Source organism: Ascaphus truei, chromosome 11 (assembly GCF_040206685.1).
Source record: "Ascaphus truei isolate aAscTru1 chromosome 11, aAscTru1.hap1, whole genome shotgun sequence".
In the NCBI taxonomy this organism is placed as follows: domain Eukaryota; kingdom Metazoa; phylum Chordata; class Amphibia; order Anura; family Ascaphidae; genus Ascaphus; species Ascaphus truei.
The window spans coordinates 53,122,969-53,139,534 of NC_134493.1; the positions used below are offsets into that span (position 1 = coordinate 53,122,969).

At 44.2% G+C, this 16,566-nt stretch overlaps 3 protein-coding genes across 3 annotated transcripts in view; all 3 read left to right on the forward strand.

Annotated features, from left to right (window-relative positions):
* Nucleotides 1–16,566, forward strand: part of LOC142463494 (deoxyribonuclease-1-like) — a 44,400-nt gene that overhangs the window by 20,904 nt on the left and 6,930 nt on the right. The gene's annotated exons all lie outside the window — the stretch shown is intronic.
* LOC142463495 (deoxyribonuclease-1-like) overlaps nucleotides 1–16,566 on the forward strand; it is a 48,096-nt gene that overhangs the window by 2,382 nt on the left and 29,148 nt on the right. The gene's annotated exons all lie outside the window — the stretch shown is intronic.
* LOC142463645 (deoxyribonuclease-1-like) lies at nucleotides 763–7,044 on the forward strand. Its single transcript, XM_075566610.1, has 4 exons — nucleotides 763–900; nucleotides 1,264–1,352; nucleotides 4,332–4,418; nucleotides 6,402–7,044. The coding sequence occupies exons 1-4, from the start codon at nucleotides 763–765 to the stop codon at nucleotides 6,424–6,426; spliced, it is 339 nt and encodes a 112-aa protein (XP_075422725.1). The 3' UTR covers nucleotides 6,427–7,044.

A 16,566-nucleotide genomic window follows, 5' to 3' on the forward strand; every position in this document is an offset into this window, starting at 1 on the left:
CCGTACTATGTTGATCTCTAGGGACCTCCCTGGCCCCCGAGATACTTACTGATCAAAGTACCCTTATTACTTCCTAATTTTTATAGAGGATTTAAAAGGCCATCCAATAGGAAATCCCCTATCGATGGTGGTGCAACTTCCTATTGGCCCAAGATTCGCCGGCCATTTTGTTTCCCCTGTAAAAATACACAAACCCAGTAACTTCACCAGTAATTAATCTCGGGAACCCGGGGGCGGTGGCTCACGAGGATCTCCCAGATCCCACCCAGTAAAAGAAAAAAAAATCTTTAGGAAAGAATGTATTTTTTTTTAACTATTCCTCTACTTTAATAAAGTGGAAGTATTAGGATTGTGTATAGAAATACGGGGAACTCCCGGCTTGTAAACAGGACACAAGCTGTTGAACCCCCGGTTTTTAAATGAAACAAGTAGTGGTCCTCTGCTGCCGTGAAGATTGGCCGACTATCTCAGGGAAATCAGAATATACCAAGGCTAAGAGGAGATGTGAGGAGGAGGTACTGCTTCACAGGAAGGGTGGTGGATTTGCGGAACAGTCTCCCAGCAGAGGTGGTAGGGGCTAAAACAGTAAGGGAGTTAGAAAATGCTTGGGACAGAGATAAGGTTATCCCAAATATGAAAGAAAGCCAAGGATCACATAGGGTTTAAGGTTTTACAGCAGACTAGGAGAACCAAGAGGTTCTTCTCTAACGCCTTATCCACCCAGTGTCTGATTACTGTTGCGTTTGTGTCTCCATCGTAGAGATGACGCGTTTCGCATTTGCACTCACACTGACGCTCGTCCTGAGTGAGGTTTCGGCTCTGAACATCGGATCGTTTAATATTAAAGCCTTCGGGGACGCAAAGATGAAAAATACAGCAGTAGTTAACATCTTAATGAAGGTAGGTAGCCATGAGAAGAGTGAGTGTTGGGGCGTATTCACTGTGTCATTGTGTAACCCTTGTGTGTGCTTGTAGGTTGTGCTGGCTATCATTGTGCAACCCCTGCGTATGTTTGTAGGTTCTGACGGATGGCATTGTATAACCGTGTGTGTTTGTAGCTTGTGCTGCATGCCATTGTGTAACCCGTGTGTGTTAATAGCTTGTGCTGCATGCCATTGTGTAACCAGTGTGTGTTTGTAGGTTGTGCCGACTTGCATTGTGTAACCTGTGTGTGTTTGTAGGTTGTGCCGGCTGCCATTGTGTAACCTGTGTGTTTGTAGATTGTGCCGGCTGGCATTGTGTAACCCTTGTGTGTGTTTGCAGATCTTGCCCCGTTATGACATTGTTCTGATTATGGAAGTCAGAGACACTGATCTCAGCGCTGTCAAAATACTGATGCAGGAACTCAACAGGTCAGTTCATCTCTCATTGCCAGCGCTGCATCTGTGTGCAAGGGGAGACTGGCACACCCGCTACCCAAGATGCACCTGTTCTGTGCACAAGTTGTAATGCATTGTGCTGGCATAGACTGGGGTGCCTAACATTTCAGATATCTGGGAGAGAGACAGAAAGTAATTTGGATATGCAAAGTATATTTAAACGACTTAAATTAAATTCCTGGTATCTCTGGTATGCTTCTTCTAGTTGTGCAAAGGTGTCTGTCCATGTGTTCTATAAAGGTGGGTACTGGGAGGTATAATTCTCTCTCCCTCCTCTCATTTTACATACAATGCATTCATTATTTAGAGATAATCGTTTCTGCACAAAAACGAGAGATTGTATCACTTTATTAGACAGAGATGAAAATTCTATAGACTGTAAGGGGCACATTCACTAAACTTCGATAAATGGTTTAATGCATGTTAAATGTTCTTAAAGCGCGATATTGCCATTTTGCTATTCACTAAGCAGTGATAACAGTGCAGTATTGTGCTCTTTAACGGCTTTTTAATGAGCTTTAACACTCTGACCACAAAAAGTCGTACGAGAAACCAAAAAAAGGCCCAAATTACTTTTTGTGCCAGCAATTGCTATTCACTAAGCAGTGATAAGCATATCGAACTTTAACATTTTGCAATATTTTGGCGCCAGCTAAAGGTTGGTGCTAATGATATTGCAAGATGCATAAAAGCATTTTATTTTTACTGCCCAGGATTGATACTGGAGGCCGGCGGAGACTATAACTATTATCCAGATATGAATAATAGCGCATTTGAACATTGAAAAATAAAACCAGTCAGCATAAAGTAAATAAAAGTTAGACTTACCCCTGCCAGGATGAAGGCAGTCGTCGTCGTCCTCCCCATCCTCTCCGTCCTCCGTGGGCAGGAACATTACAATAAAAAACAAACTAATGGCCACTAACCCCTTAATCACCTTAGTAGTTATTAACCACTATAGTAATTAAGGGGTTAACCCCCCTCCACGCTACACACCTGGGACGCCTATCCACCTTCCCCGAAGCAACATTCCCCACCCTCTACCCATTGATTGGCAAAGTGGTACACCATGCTCATATAATGTGGGCATGATTTGCCACTATGGCAGTCAATGGCCAACCTAAAAATAAAAACAAGCACCAAAAAGAAACAAGGATTAAAAAAAACAATCAACAAAAATACACAATAATAAAAAAACAAGCACTAAAAAGACATAATTAAATAAACCAAGGCCTCAAAACTAAACAACAATTAAATAAACCAAGCCCCAAAAATAAACAACAATTAAATTAAAATGGTGCTTGTTTTTTTTTACTTGTGTATTTTTTTATTTGTTTTTATTTGACCATTGACTGCCATAGTGGCACATCATGCCCATATTATATGGGCATGGTGTACCACTGTGCCAATCAATGGGTAGAGGATAGGGGTAGTTCCCTTGGGAGCGTGGTCAGGCCGCTCAGGTGGATAGTGGGGGAGGGGCGTTAACCCCTTAATTACTATAGTGGTTACTAACCGCTAAGGTGATTAAGGGGTTAGTGGCCATTAGGTTTTATTTTTTATTGTAATGGTCCTGCCAACGGAGGACAAGGACAGGGAGGAAAATGAGGACGGCCTTCATCCTGGTAGGGGTAAGTGCAAGACTTGTTTACTTTATGCTGGCAGGGTAATGTTTTATTTTTAATGGGCAAATGCACTATTATCCATATCTGGATAATAGCAATTTTGCCCATTTCTGTACTGTATGTGTTAGGGGGTTGTTGGGGATACAGGGGGTGGGTTGTGTATTGGTAGATAGTAGGTATTTTAATGTTTATTGGGGGTAGAGGGATTGGGCAAAGGAGTTAGTTGTCCCAGGGTGGGTGGTTAGGCCTTCCGGGTGGGTAGCGGGAGGGGTTTACCCCTTCATTACCATAACGGTTACCACTGCTATGGTGATGAAGCGGTTAACGCCTCCCGCAACCTTCCTGGTAGGTCTAACCACCCACCCTGGGGCAAGTACCCCCTTCACTCACACCCTGTGCCCCAAATAAACGAGCTACTGTGCCTTAACTCCTTCATTGCCTTAGCGGGTAGCCGCTAAGGTAATGAAGCTGTTTTTATGTGATTTTTACTAATAGTGTAGGGGAGTAGGGGGTCTCCTGAACTGAACCGCTTTGATTTTAGCCTCGGGGCCCCCTGCTTCCCGAGTTATAGGCCCCGGTATGGGGTGCCAGTATCCCCGCAAGGTTTAAATCTCTGTGTCACGCGACCGGGAGATTTAAACTGGGGCCTATAACTCAGGATGCAGGGGGTCCCCGAGGCTATATAATTAAAGCGGTTCAGCTCAGGAGACCCCCTGCTCCCGTACACTATTAGTAAAAATAACATTAAAGCAGCTTCATTACCTTAGCGGCTAGCCGCTACGGTAATGATTTATATTTATTTAATTTTTTAATACTAGTGTGTAGGAGCGGGGGGTCTCCTGAGCTGAACCGCATTGATTTCAGCCTCGGGGACCCCCTACTTCCTGAGTTACAGGCTCCGTTATGGGGTGCCGGTATCTACTGCAGTATTTAAATCCCCCGGTCATGTGACGTGGTGGATTTAAAAATGGCGGGGATACCGGTACCCCATAACAGAGCCTGTAACTCAGGAAGTATGGGGTCCCCGAGGCTGAAATCAATGCGGTTCAGCTCAGGAGACCCCCTGCTCCTACACACTACTATTCAAATTAATATTTAAACTGCACGAGCGCCTGTAAGAGCCGGGCATGGAGACGCAGCTCTTCTATGCTGCAGTTTCAACAATCAGTTGCCGATCGATAGGATTATAGCGCGATAACACTTAGCAAAAACAAGTCGCTGTTTTTTCGTAGTGAATACCCTTTTGACCCACATATGATTTTTCAAATGCTCGTCCTGTGTCACATTGTTATTTTGCATTGTATTTACTCTATTTCTGTCCCCACAGCCTTGAAACAGGAGCCGTTTATTCTTCCATAAACAGTGACCTCCTAGGAAGGGAGGGTTATAAGGAGCGGTACCTATTTATTTACAGGTGAGCAGCAAGCAACATCATATTGATGAATTACAAATATCAGTCCTATCAATGGTGGAGAAAAAGTGGATCAACTGTAGGTTTTTGATAGGATCTGGTGCGCTGTCCTGGTGAGGCAAAGTTTCAATTGTACATTTTTAGTTACAATTAACAGGGATGTAATTCCTCACAGTGGCGTGGTTCTGCTAGCGATTAGATTGTAACAAACGCACAGATACCCAGAAAGCTCTCAGAAACCCCCCAAAATTACCACTATATATATATATATACTAGTGTCAAAAGGAGTGTTACTGGGCGTGGCTAATTGTATAAAACAAGAAACCAAGACGTCCAGAGCAACATCCAATGTGACAAAAATACACAGTGAAATACCTATATATCTCTTGAATAAGGGTCATTTAGTTAACCCTTTGTTTTTCTTTAAACCATGGGAGAGAGGAGCCAATAACCTCCAAAAAAGTTAGCAAACACACAGATACCCAGCAAGCTCTCAGACCCCCCCCCCCCCCCAAATTACCACAATATATATATATGTATATAAGTGTAAAAAGCTTGCCCCTCCCCACTTGTTTTCTTTTGTCAATGCCAGGACCATCCTTCCTCTAATTATAGAGGTAAATAAGGATTTTAATCAGTTAGTGTTAGGACCTGCGTACTGGTCATGCCTAGATAGTGGCTCGCAGGCGTATACACTTTGGCCAAAGGGTTACTAAATTACCCCTTATCAAGAGATATATACAGTAGGTGTATTTTTGTCACATTGGATGTTGTTCTGGACTTCTTTGTTTCTTATTTTAAGCGATTAGATGGTGTCAGTTTGGGCCATGGAATTTTGTTATCACAAGTTTTGCCCCAAAATTGTTTTTCTTGACAGTTCTTTCTTTAAAGGGTCAGTCCCTCCAAGGAGCAAAGTGTACTAATGGCAGTGACATGGTTAAGTGGTCAGTCCCTCCTAGGAGCAAAGTGTACTAATGGCAGTGACATGGTTAAGTGGTCAGTCCCTCCTAGGGGCAAAGTGTACTAATGGCAGTGACATGGTTAAGTGGTCAGTCCCTCCTAGGGGCAAAGAGTACTAATGGCAGTAACATGGTTAAGTGGTCAGTCCCTCCTAGGAGCAAAGTGTACTAATGGCAGTGACATGGTTAAGTGGTCAGTCCCTCCTAGGGGCAAAGTGTACTAATGGCAGTGACATGTTTAAGGGGTCAGTCCCACCTAGGGGCAAAGTGTACTAATGGCAGTGACATGTTTAAGAGTTGAGTGCCTTCTAGGAGAAAAATGTACTAATTCCAGTTTGGAGGGGTTTGATTTCCTCGGATTTCTACCTTTTATGTGATCAGCAAGTGCTTGTACAGCGAGAGTTGCTTCAGGAAATAATCAAAGAAACATCAATACTTTCTTTTTTTACATGTAACTGAAAATAATATTCTAGGGTGAGCGGGAGGTAGGAGAGATGGAAGGGGGTGAAGAGAGAGAAGGGGGATACAGACAGAGAGAGAGAGAGAGAGAACTGCGGATCCCAAGGCCTCAGAACGTCGGTTACGGACTCTGAAGATCTATAATTCCTTTAATCTTTCCCATGCATCAATGCAGTGGATAAACCAGTTTGAGTGTTTGAAGGGACTCATCACCTCTTTGAAAGTGTCGGGAGACAGAGTGTTTAGGAATGGCTTCCATTTATTTAGGAATTTATCCGTTCCCTGCTCCCTGTCTCCATATTAGTCCAATTTTTCCTTGGTCATGACAGAGAATAGGAAAGATTCTAGTTGGGCAATCGTTGGGGTGTGTGTTTTGATCCAATTGACTAATATCAACTTTTGTGCCAACAAAAGAATTACACCCGCCAGTTGTGGTACCGTTAAAGTCATAGATTTCCAAACATTCAAATACCCAAAGAGCATTGCCCTGAAGTCAAAGGAAAGCTGTACTCGCAAGAGCTTATTTAGAAAGCCCGTCTCATACCAAAAATTCTGTGTCTTCCTACAGTATCACAAACAATGTGAAATATTAGCATCACTGCAGCCACATTTCTGACACAGTACCCTGGACCCATGTTGGAATTTATTCAGTTGTGCTGGGGATATGTACGCCCGATTGACTATTTTGATCTGTAGCTCTTTTAAGTTAGCAAAGTAATAGAGCGCACCTCCCCATACCCTGCAACCAGAACGTCTAGATCCAAAAGCTCAGGGAGGTCAACTAGCCATTTGGTGAGCAAAGGATTCCAGTACTTGGCAGTTCGGATCTCTATCAAACTACTGTAAATCGTTTTGGAGGTGAAGCCTGTTTTTAGGGACATATCAAGCTCATCCTCCAGCGGATTAGGCTTCAATAAAGATGGCCCTTCTCTCATCAGATTGCTTGCTTAATGTCTCAGCTGCAGGAAAAGCAAAGAAATGTTTATTTGATAACTGGTATTTTTCTCCAAGTTGTTGGAAGGTGGGAAGTACAGCTCAACTCCGCTATAGCGCGATCCGCTACAACGCGGATCCGCGTGTAACGCGGTCTGAGCGTGGCTCCCGATTTAGAAGAACATCTCCTACCTTTCTTGTTTTACTTTTTTTACATTCAATGCTTTATTGCTAACGGACACACATGGACACACACACGGACACACACACACACACACACACACACACACTAACTAAATGAGATAAAGGTTGATTTAACAAGCACAGAACCATGGTGTATAACCCATCAGAGGCAAAACTGTGGGAATGAAGGAGAGAGAGAGAGAGAGAGAGAGAGAGAGAGAGAGAGAGAGAGAGAGAGAGAGAGAGAGAGAGGACTATCTCACATAATCCTTTGTCTTCTTCTCTGTAATCCTGTTTACTTCTGCCATGGGTTAGAAAGAAGAGAGCCAGAGTTTCTGATAATACAGATACTCACTCAACCAAGAGATATGAAAGGAGCAGGTTCCCAGCTTGTCTCAATACAAGGAATGTATATAGTAATATATTAGATTCCCTCACCTGCCAGCAATATCCACCCTCTTCCTTAATTCGTCACAGACCTATATTTTATCACTAATTAAATGGTAATCTGGCTGTCATTAGGCCATTCTTAAAATAAGGGCTATTATCTAGTTGTTCGCCATTACTACAATTCTCCACCGACTTGGTTAACCCCTTGTGAATTGGAAGAGCTTATAACAAATGTCTCATTATTTTATAGCGAGGTATAGAGATTTATAGCCATTGTATGATGAATACTCCTAAAAAATGCAGTTTTGTCAGATTACAAATTGCCAATGTTTTTCCATGCCCACCCTGATCCCACCATAAAGGGCTTTGGTACTTTGGAGAAAAATGTTTCTTTTGGATGCTCATTAAGAAGCAGAGAACATGGTTAACAACACAGACTAGAAATTGGTGCTGTATTCTTTCCTGTTAGTTACATTAGTTTTATCTCCCAGTTCTAACAAAAACTGTGTGCTCTGTATATTGTTTGACATGTCAGCCAGAAGTTCACACATGCATTGTCTTGGTGGAGATATTTGCTAGAGAAGCAGAACATTATGCATCCCATGATACACACCACCACCCATCACGTCCTGCCCCCCGATGGCTGACCCATGCTGTCGGATCCCCAGCACCCTGCGAAGCTGCTTTGGGTAAGTCTTGCGTGGGTGGGGGTGCCAGAAGGTCTGGTATGGGTGGGAGAGTTATCCCAGCTCTCCCCCTCTGTCGGACGTGGAACCCCTGATCGCGGTGGCCATTCCCCCCCCCCCCGCGCGCGATCCCCGTTATAACGCAATCGCATTATGTGGACCCCAAGCACCGCGTTATAACGGGGTTCAGCTGTATCTGTTCACCTGGACCGAAACAGTCAGAAATATGTACAAGGCCCATAGTGGCCCAGTTCTTAAAGATCGAGTGATCTTGGGCTGCAACAAAGTTGATGTTTCCCACAATAGGTAGGTATTTAGAGACTGTTGGGGATAGTGTGAAGTATTTTCTAATTTTACACCAGGCGATAACAGTGTCCCTGAAAAAAACGCTATTAAGAGTATTACAGTATTTACATTATCTGTGTCTCGTAGGAAGGACAGAAACCTCAGGGAGGTTGGAAAAGCTAGCTGTCCCTCCACCTCAGAGTTAACAAATTCTGATCTTTCAAACATCCAATCCCTAATGTATCTTGTTAGATTGAAGGCCCCACATCTGGACGGCTTAGACCTTCCTGTTCTCTATTCGTTTGTAGCGTTGGCAAACTGATTCTATGTTTCTTGTTATTCCAAATAAAATTACTAAAGTTCCTATGCATTTTTGTGATGTCTTTTTTCCTAATAAGTAGGGAAAGTGTCTGGATCAAGTATAGGAGTTTTGGGAAAGAGACCATTTTGATTAAGGCAATTCTGCCAGACATATTCAGTGGCAGGTTCATCCAACCTGCCAACTCCTCTGCAATCTTATTTATGATGTGACTATAATTCATCTCGTATAACTTCTGCAATTTTAGGGGAAAGTGAATTCCTAGATATTTAATAGAATCCCTGGTGACCTTAAATGGAATTGGTGGTCCAATCGAGTCAGACTGTTCCCTCCTTAGCAAAAGAATCTCAGACTTTGTAAAGTTTATTTTATATCCTGAAAATGTTTGAATGCTATCAATAATTTGCATTATCATTGGTATCTGTTCATGTGGATCTGAACAGAACAGAAGCTGGTCATCTGCGTATAAAGCTACCTTGATCATTTGTTTCCCAATTCGCAGACCCTCAAATGAGTCTCTCAGGACAATAGCCAGAGATTCAATGGCCAGGTCGAACAGAAGAGGTGAAAGGGGACACCCCTACCTAGTTCCTCTATACAACCTAAATGACAATGAGGATTTACCGTTCAAAGAAATAGAGGCGCTGGATTGAGCACAAATTATTTTTAGAGCTTCTGTGAACTTTCCACCAGCCCCGAATCTCTCCAGAGTTTGAGATAAATGGGGCCAGGTGATCATGTCAAAGGCCTTCCCTGCTTCAAAATTTAGGATGCAGGCAAGCCTGTGATCATCCGGGGTCACCAGGGATCCATCAGATTTCCCATAGTATTGAATAGCAGACAGGAATTTGCGTATATTTGTGACTGAGTGTCTTCCTTTTACGAAACCAGTCTGATCAGGGTGCACCACCTCAGGCAGGGCGTTTTTAAGTCTATCGGCAAGAATTTTTGTGAATATTTTATAATCTAAATTGAGAAGGGAAATTGGTCGATAAGATGCTGGATCTTCAGGGTCTCTATCCTTTTTTGGGATCAATTTTGATCGTTGCTGATCCAAAACCTATGGGGCTGTCTCCCTGAGTCATTATTCAGTTGTAAACCGCTACCAGGTGAGGTGTTACTTCTGTAGCCATATGTTTGTAATCTTTAGCAGAATACCTGTCTGATCCCAGGGCCTTGAGAGTTTTAAGGTGCTTAATAGTTCTGGCAACTTCATCTGAGGTAATAGGGGAGTGTAACCCTGTCTGAGAATTCTCAGAGAATCGGGGAAGCCTCAAGTCCTTCCAAAATCTATCCTGCTGCTCTTAATCAATATTTGGGTGGTTGTACAAATTTGCATAGAAGGCTTGCAATATAGCCGTTATCTTATGTGAACAGGTGTGTCTGTTACCCTGTCGGTCTTTAAGGGCCGCTATATGTGCAGTGGATCTGTTGTTTGCTACTAAATTAGCCAACATTTTCCCTACTTTATTCCCATATCGCATAAACCTTGCATTTCTTAGGACCTCTAATTCCTTTTTCCTTGAGAGATATTCCTCCTTATTTGGTAATGTTGGGAATTTCTTATATTTAGAATACGCTTCGGTTCATTTTTGATTATATTGTAAATATTTTTCATTATGCTTTTTTTCTCTGATTAGATACATACGATATAATGTCACCTCTTTGAACCACTTAGCCGTTTCCCAAAAAAAGAACAGGTCCCCAATGTGTTCTGCGTTATTTTCTTTATACTTCTCCCATTTGTTCTACACTACTGTTCCAAAACTAGCCTGAGCCAGCAGCTTTGAGGGAAAGGACCATGTTCTCGAGACCTTCGTCTCTGGGTCCAGTAGTAATCGGAGATCAATGGGGGAAATGGTCTAACATACATGCATTCTGGATCTAAGCTTTTGAGATTTTATGAAAGAGAGAGGTTGAGACCAACAAATAGTCAATACGTGACACTGAGTTGTGCGCCTGCGAAACACAGGTATAGTCTCGCTCGAGAGGTTAGAACAACCTCCAGGGATCTACAAGATTTAGTTGCTATTTTAGAAAATTTATATTGGAACAGCTTCCAATTTTGTATTGTGTTCTTTGGATTTAGATATGTAGGAGGTCGACCTATCCAAAATTGGGTTTTCCACTATATTAAAATCACCCCCAAGGATAATCTGCTGATTAGTGGCCAAGGATGCTAGTTTACCCAAAAGAGAAGTGAAATAAGACCTGTCGTAGATTGTTGGCGCATAAATATTTGTCAGGGCAATTCTGATACCTCTCAGTTTATCTGAGATTATTATAAGTGTCCGATGGGTCTCTTGCAAGAATTCTATAGTTGTACCTAACAATTCAGGTGAGCGAGTATCTTTTTCTTTTTCATGGGAGAATTGATACCTCCCACATTCCTGGATGTGATGTTAATCATCCTGTCAGAAATGTAAGGAGTCCACGCCGTAGGAGTAGTATTGTAGTTGGTTTACGTGGCCAGAGGAGGATCCGCAGCCTCTGTGAAGATGAGACAATAACTAAGAAAGAGAAAGAGGGGAAGGGGGAAGACGGGAAGGAGGGGAAGGTGTATCTACAACAAACAGGGGAACAGATTACATAATTAACAATACACCAGGTAATTCAAACTTGGCAGCTCAAACCTTAGTTACTGCCTGAGGGCTTGGAAGTCTTCCACCCCATCCCGGCCTGTAACACATTTGCAACATCCATTCTACTTAACGTTACTATCAATCTACACATCACTAGCTCTCTCTTTTTCCTTAGACTGTTCAAAGTATTAACTCAGATAACGTTGAACATTAAGGTCCCGGTGGACCAACATTTGGCAACAGTACAATCTCTACAAGAGTAAGGGTAACTGCAAACATTTTCAATTGTTCACATCCACGTCACCAGTGGGAGATTTCTGAATCAAATGTTCAGCATTTTCTGGTGCATTGAAAGATTGGACTCAATCATCCAAGAAGACCCTCAGAGTCGCCGGATAGATCAGAACGAACTTGGATCCCTTCTTGTAGAACAGGGGCGCACAAATGTTTTTTGCTGTGCCCCCCGACAGGTGTCCTCGGATGTCGCGCCCCCCCCCTTACCTCGTGCGGCATCATGTGTCACGTCACGTGACCCGTGGTGTCATTTGACATCACGTTACCTTGACAACAGTGACTTCACATTACCCCGCGACGTCATTTGACGCCGCGTTGCCATGGTCACGTGTCCTGAAGCCGGCTGAACACCGGTAAGTAGAGGTTGCAGAGGCCCCCGGCATTGAATTTAAGTGCCTTGGGGAAGAGCGCGGGACCTCTGCAACCGCCCGCGCCCCCAGTTTGTGCACAGATGTTGTAGAGAGCAGAGCAGATGGGTGAAAATTCTCTTCTCTTCTTTCTGAGGTCCACACAAAGGTCGTGAAAGAGGAAGAACTTGTTTCCCCTAAAATAGGGGTCGTGTAATTTCCTGTAGGGTCTCATGATTGCGACTTTGTCTTGAAAGTCTAGGAGTTTGAACAAGACCGCTCTGGGACATGCTGAGCCGGAGCAGTCGTCTCTCTCTAGGCCCAATCTATGTGCTCTCTCAACTCTTAGTGGGACAAACTGGACATCCATCTTTAGGATTCTGGGAAATTCTTCGGAGGCGAAGGAGAGTAGGTCCATTGGCTTAACTTCCTCTGAGATACCCACTATTCTTATATTGTTTCCTCGTCACCTGTTTTCCAGATCGTCGACTTTGTTCGCCAGTTTTGCATTTTGTTTCTTTATCTCATCTAGAAAGAGTATTTGAGAGGTGGATTGGTCCTCTATATCTGAGACTCTTGTATGCTCCGTAAACTGGCTATTTATTGCTGCAATCTGAGTCGTGAATGTTTCCAGCCGCTGCTCCATTTTAGCAAGCCACATCCGGCTTAATTGATCTAATGCAGCTGTAAGTCCTGTCATGTCAGATTGGTCTGAGTTACAGTGAGGGTCAGTGGCTCTCAGCATGTCTTTTCTTTTCATTTTATCTCCTCGATCCACTTTTTGCATTTTTTGTGACATGTTAGTGCCCAGTTGGGAGAGATACCTCTCCATAGATTATAAGAGAGACCTAGCAGCCATTTATAAGTTAGAGACTTCAATGATATGTAGAATGTCTTAAGTGTATATCACATTCTAAGTAGATGGGACTTAAATCAGACGAGGTGAGGTGGGAGAAAGAAGAGCATTCCAGTTACATCTTCCTAAATTTTCTGTCCATCTATTCCCCGTTTAGTAAGGGGATGTAAGTAAGCCTGGTGCAAAACGTCCTTAAGAGAACTGCAGTTTGCGATTGCTTTATTGAGACTACTCCTATAGGAGTGATGCAGTGCCTGGTGAATTTAGTGAGGGAGTCTTTATATATATGTAACACATGTACCCCCACCCTCTTTAAGATACTGCTTCAGTTACAAGGTATTGTGGTGCGGCGTACCTGTGAGGGTCCAGGAGAGCTGAGCTGTCTGGGATGGGATGGAGACAGGACGGGCTTTTGGTGATCATGATGTTCCTCAGGGTGTCAGCGCCTCAGCATTAAGTGGGCTCCAGGGAGTCCCGAGTCAGCCCCAACCAAAACACAGTTCTTTCCCCCTTACCCAAATGGACTGAACACACAGGCAGGGGTACATAAAATCAGAAGGGGTTTATTGGCTGTTGTAGTCACTGCAGTTGTTCTTATCAAGCGGATGCAGGTGTCTCAGAGGATCCCAGGCCTCTGGATGGTGCTTGCTCTCACATTGTGGAGCCCTAGATCTTCCATGAAAAGCCAGCCCATGAGGGGCTGACTGGCCTCTCACTCCCAGCAGGGAGGAGACAGCACACACTTCCACCCCCTAGGAAGGGTGGAAGCAGACTCACTACAATTTGTCACTTCCTCTCTGAACAACAGAAGGGGAGGGCTTAAGGTCTGTACCCTGGTAGGCTGTACACATACCATGAGTCACCACCACTTCTGTCACCCAGAGTAGCAAGAGGGGGGTCAAATGCCCACAGGATAGCCTGTCACAGCCTGTAGCTACAAAGGACTTAGGCTAGGTCCCCTCTGCAGCCGGCGGCGCGCGACTGCATGCGTGTCTCCCACCAGCTCCTTACCTTCTCCCTAGCTGTCCCCGGTGACGCCTCGCTTCCTGGCTCACTGCACACTGTGACGCGTCAGCCAGCAGAGGCTACAACAGGATTGTGTTCCCGTGCGGCGACGCGTCACATGGTGTGCCAGGGAGCCAATGAGAGACGTGTGTCTCTTTACAACAGTAAGATACATTTTTACCATAAACACCATTTGTAATAATTTTTTTCTTAAAGTGGGGTTAACCTTGTACTCAATGAAATGAACCCATGTGTTTGTAATGTTGGGATTCCAATACAGCAGAAAGATATTTTTGATTGTAATGTTGCCCAAGAGTTACTTGCAAGGATGTGTGACCAATTTATATGTCTCAATCCCTTTCCCATGTTGTGTAGCAGATGTATTGCCACAATTTATGTGTGTCAGAGCTGTGTGTCATGTACTTTTAGGTTTTTTTCTTTATTTAGCTTTTGTTTATGCTGTCCGTGACATGGCTCTACCCCCCGTCATTTTGACCCCCCCCCCCACCCCCGCTCCTAAAAAAAAGCTTCCCACAGACCGCAGTGAAGTGCCATGTAAGCGCCGCCAGGATGTAAGGCGGGCGTGCAGGCGCCTGCAGTGGGTTCTTAGCCTTACGTGTCATGGGGTGGAGAGGCAATCGGGACTAGCCCTTGGAAACCGCTCACCCCGACAGTCGGCAGTGACGTTTAAGGGGTCAGTCCCACCTAGGAGCAAAGTGTACTAATGGCAGTGACATGTTTAAGGGGTCGGTCCCTCGTAGGAGCAAAGTGTAGTAATGGCAGTGACATGGTTAAGGGGTCAGTCCCTCCTAGGGGCAAAGTGTACTAATGGCAGTGACATGGTTAAGGGGTCAGTCCCTCCTAGGGGCAAAGTGTACTAATGGCAGTGACATGTTTAAGGGGTCAGTCCCTCCTAGGGGCAAAGTGTACTAATGGCAGTGACATGGTTAAGAGGTCAGTCCCTCCTAGGAACAAAGTGTACTAATGGCAGTGACATGATAAAGGGGTCAGTCCTACCTAGGGGCAAAGTGTACTAATGGCTGTGACATGTTTAAGGGGTCAGTCCCTCCTAGGAGCAAAGTGTACTAATGGCAGTGACATGGTTAAGGGGTCAGTCCCTCCTAGGAGCAAAGAGTACTAATGGCAGTGACATGTTTAAGGGGTCAGACCCTCCTAGGAGCAAAGTGTACTAATGGGAGTGACATGTTTAAGGGGTCAGTCCCTCCTAGGAGCAAAGTGTACTAATGGCCGTGACATATTTAAGGGGTCAGTCCCTCCTAGGAGCAAAGTGTACTAATCACAGTGACATGGTTAAGAGTTCAGTGCCTTCTAGTAGAAAAATGTACTAATTCCAGTTTGGAGGGGTTTCATTTCCTCAGGTTTCTCCCACTTATGTGAGGTCACTGTGTGATCAGCAAGTGTTTGTCCAGCCAGAGTCTCACCTCACTACCTCTCCTGAACCTTATTGGTTTTCTGATGAGGACCGGGTGGGGATAAAGATAAAGAAACAAGTGACTTACAAACACCCATTCAGAGGCCTCATAAAACATTTCAACTTGTGACTAATTTCCCACCTAAATTGAAAACAAACCTTTGCTATTAGCATTGTTAGATTCCTTTAGGGAAGCTAGTTAGACGGGATTGCACATTGCAGCATTGAGATGTTTATACGCAGTAATGCTTCATATGTGAGTAGAACTCGTGAATAATGATTTCACCTTCAGGGCAAGTGAATATCCCATTTATTGTGGAAGTGATTAATGACAAAAGTGTTTTGTGACCTCTGTCACGATGTGTTATCCCTTCAGGAATGACAAGGTGTCTGTGCTGGACTCCTATCATTATCATGATACAAACATGTATTCCGGCGTGGCCACCTTCAGCCGGGAACCGTTTGTGGTCAAGTTCCACTCGTCATTGTCAGGTGAGAGCCTAGTGACCCGATCCATTCTCTGTTTCACAAGTCCCCTATTGTAATATCTGACAGGCACAGAGTGACTAAATGGTGCTATGTAGTACACTTCAGGGCCATTCTTTTGATTTGAGCTTTACGATGTCTAAAGGACTTTATAGTGTATCTGGTCCATGATGTCTGTATGTGTGTGCTGGCAGTCTAGTACACGTGTATGTGTGTGCTGGCAGTCTAGTACATGCTGTATGTGTGTGCTGGCAGTATAAGACACGCTGTATGTGTGTGCTGGCAGTATTGTACACGCTGTATGTGTGTGCTGGCAGTATAGGGCACGCTGTATGTGTGTGCTGGCAGTATTGTACACGCTGTATGTGTGTGCTGGCAGTATAGTACACGCTGTATGTGTGTGCTGGCAGTATAGTACACGCTGTATGTGTGTGCTGGCAGTATAATACACCCTGTATGTGTGTGTTGGCAGTATAATACACCCTGTATGTGTGTGCTGGCAGTATAATACACCCTGTATGTGTGTGCTGGGAGTATAGTACACGCTGTATGTGTGTGCTGGCAGTATAGTACACGCTGTATGTGTGTGCTGGCAGTATAGTACACGCTGTATGTGTGTGCTGGCAGTATAGTACACGCTGTATGTGTGTGCTGGCAGTATAGTACACGCTGTATGTGTGTGCTGGCAGTATAGTACACGCTGTATGTGTGTGCTGGGAGTATAATACACCCTGTATGTGTGTGCTGGCAGTATAATACACCCTGTATGTGTGTGCTGGGAGTATAGTACACGCTGTATGTGTGTGCTGGCAGTATAGTACACGCTGTATGTGTGTGCTGGCAGTATAGTACACGCTGTATGTGTGTGCTGGCAGTATAGTACACGCTGTATGTGTGTGCTGGCAGTATAGTACACGCTGTATGTGTGTGCTGGC

What these genes read in the sequence shown, in the direction of transcription:
- LOC142463645 (XM_075566610.1), top strand. Translation starts at nt 763, where the DNA reads ATGACGCGTTTCGCATTTGCACTCACACTGACGCTCGTCCTGAGTGAG. An exon ending in TAGTTAACATCTTAATGAAG is followed by an intron (nt 901 to 1,263) that starts GTAGGTAGCCAT and finishes GTGTGTTTGCAG; the next exon opens with ATCTTGCCCCGTTATGACAT. An exon ending in CGGTACCTATTTATTTACAG is followed by an intron (nt 4,419 to 6,401) that starts GTGAGCAGCAAG and finishes GTCTTCCTACAG; the next exon opens with TATCACAAACAATGTGAAAT.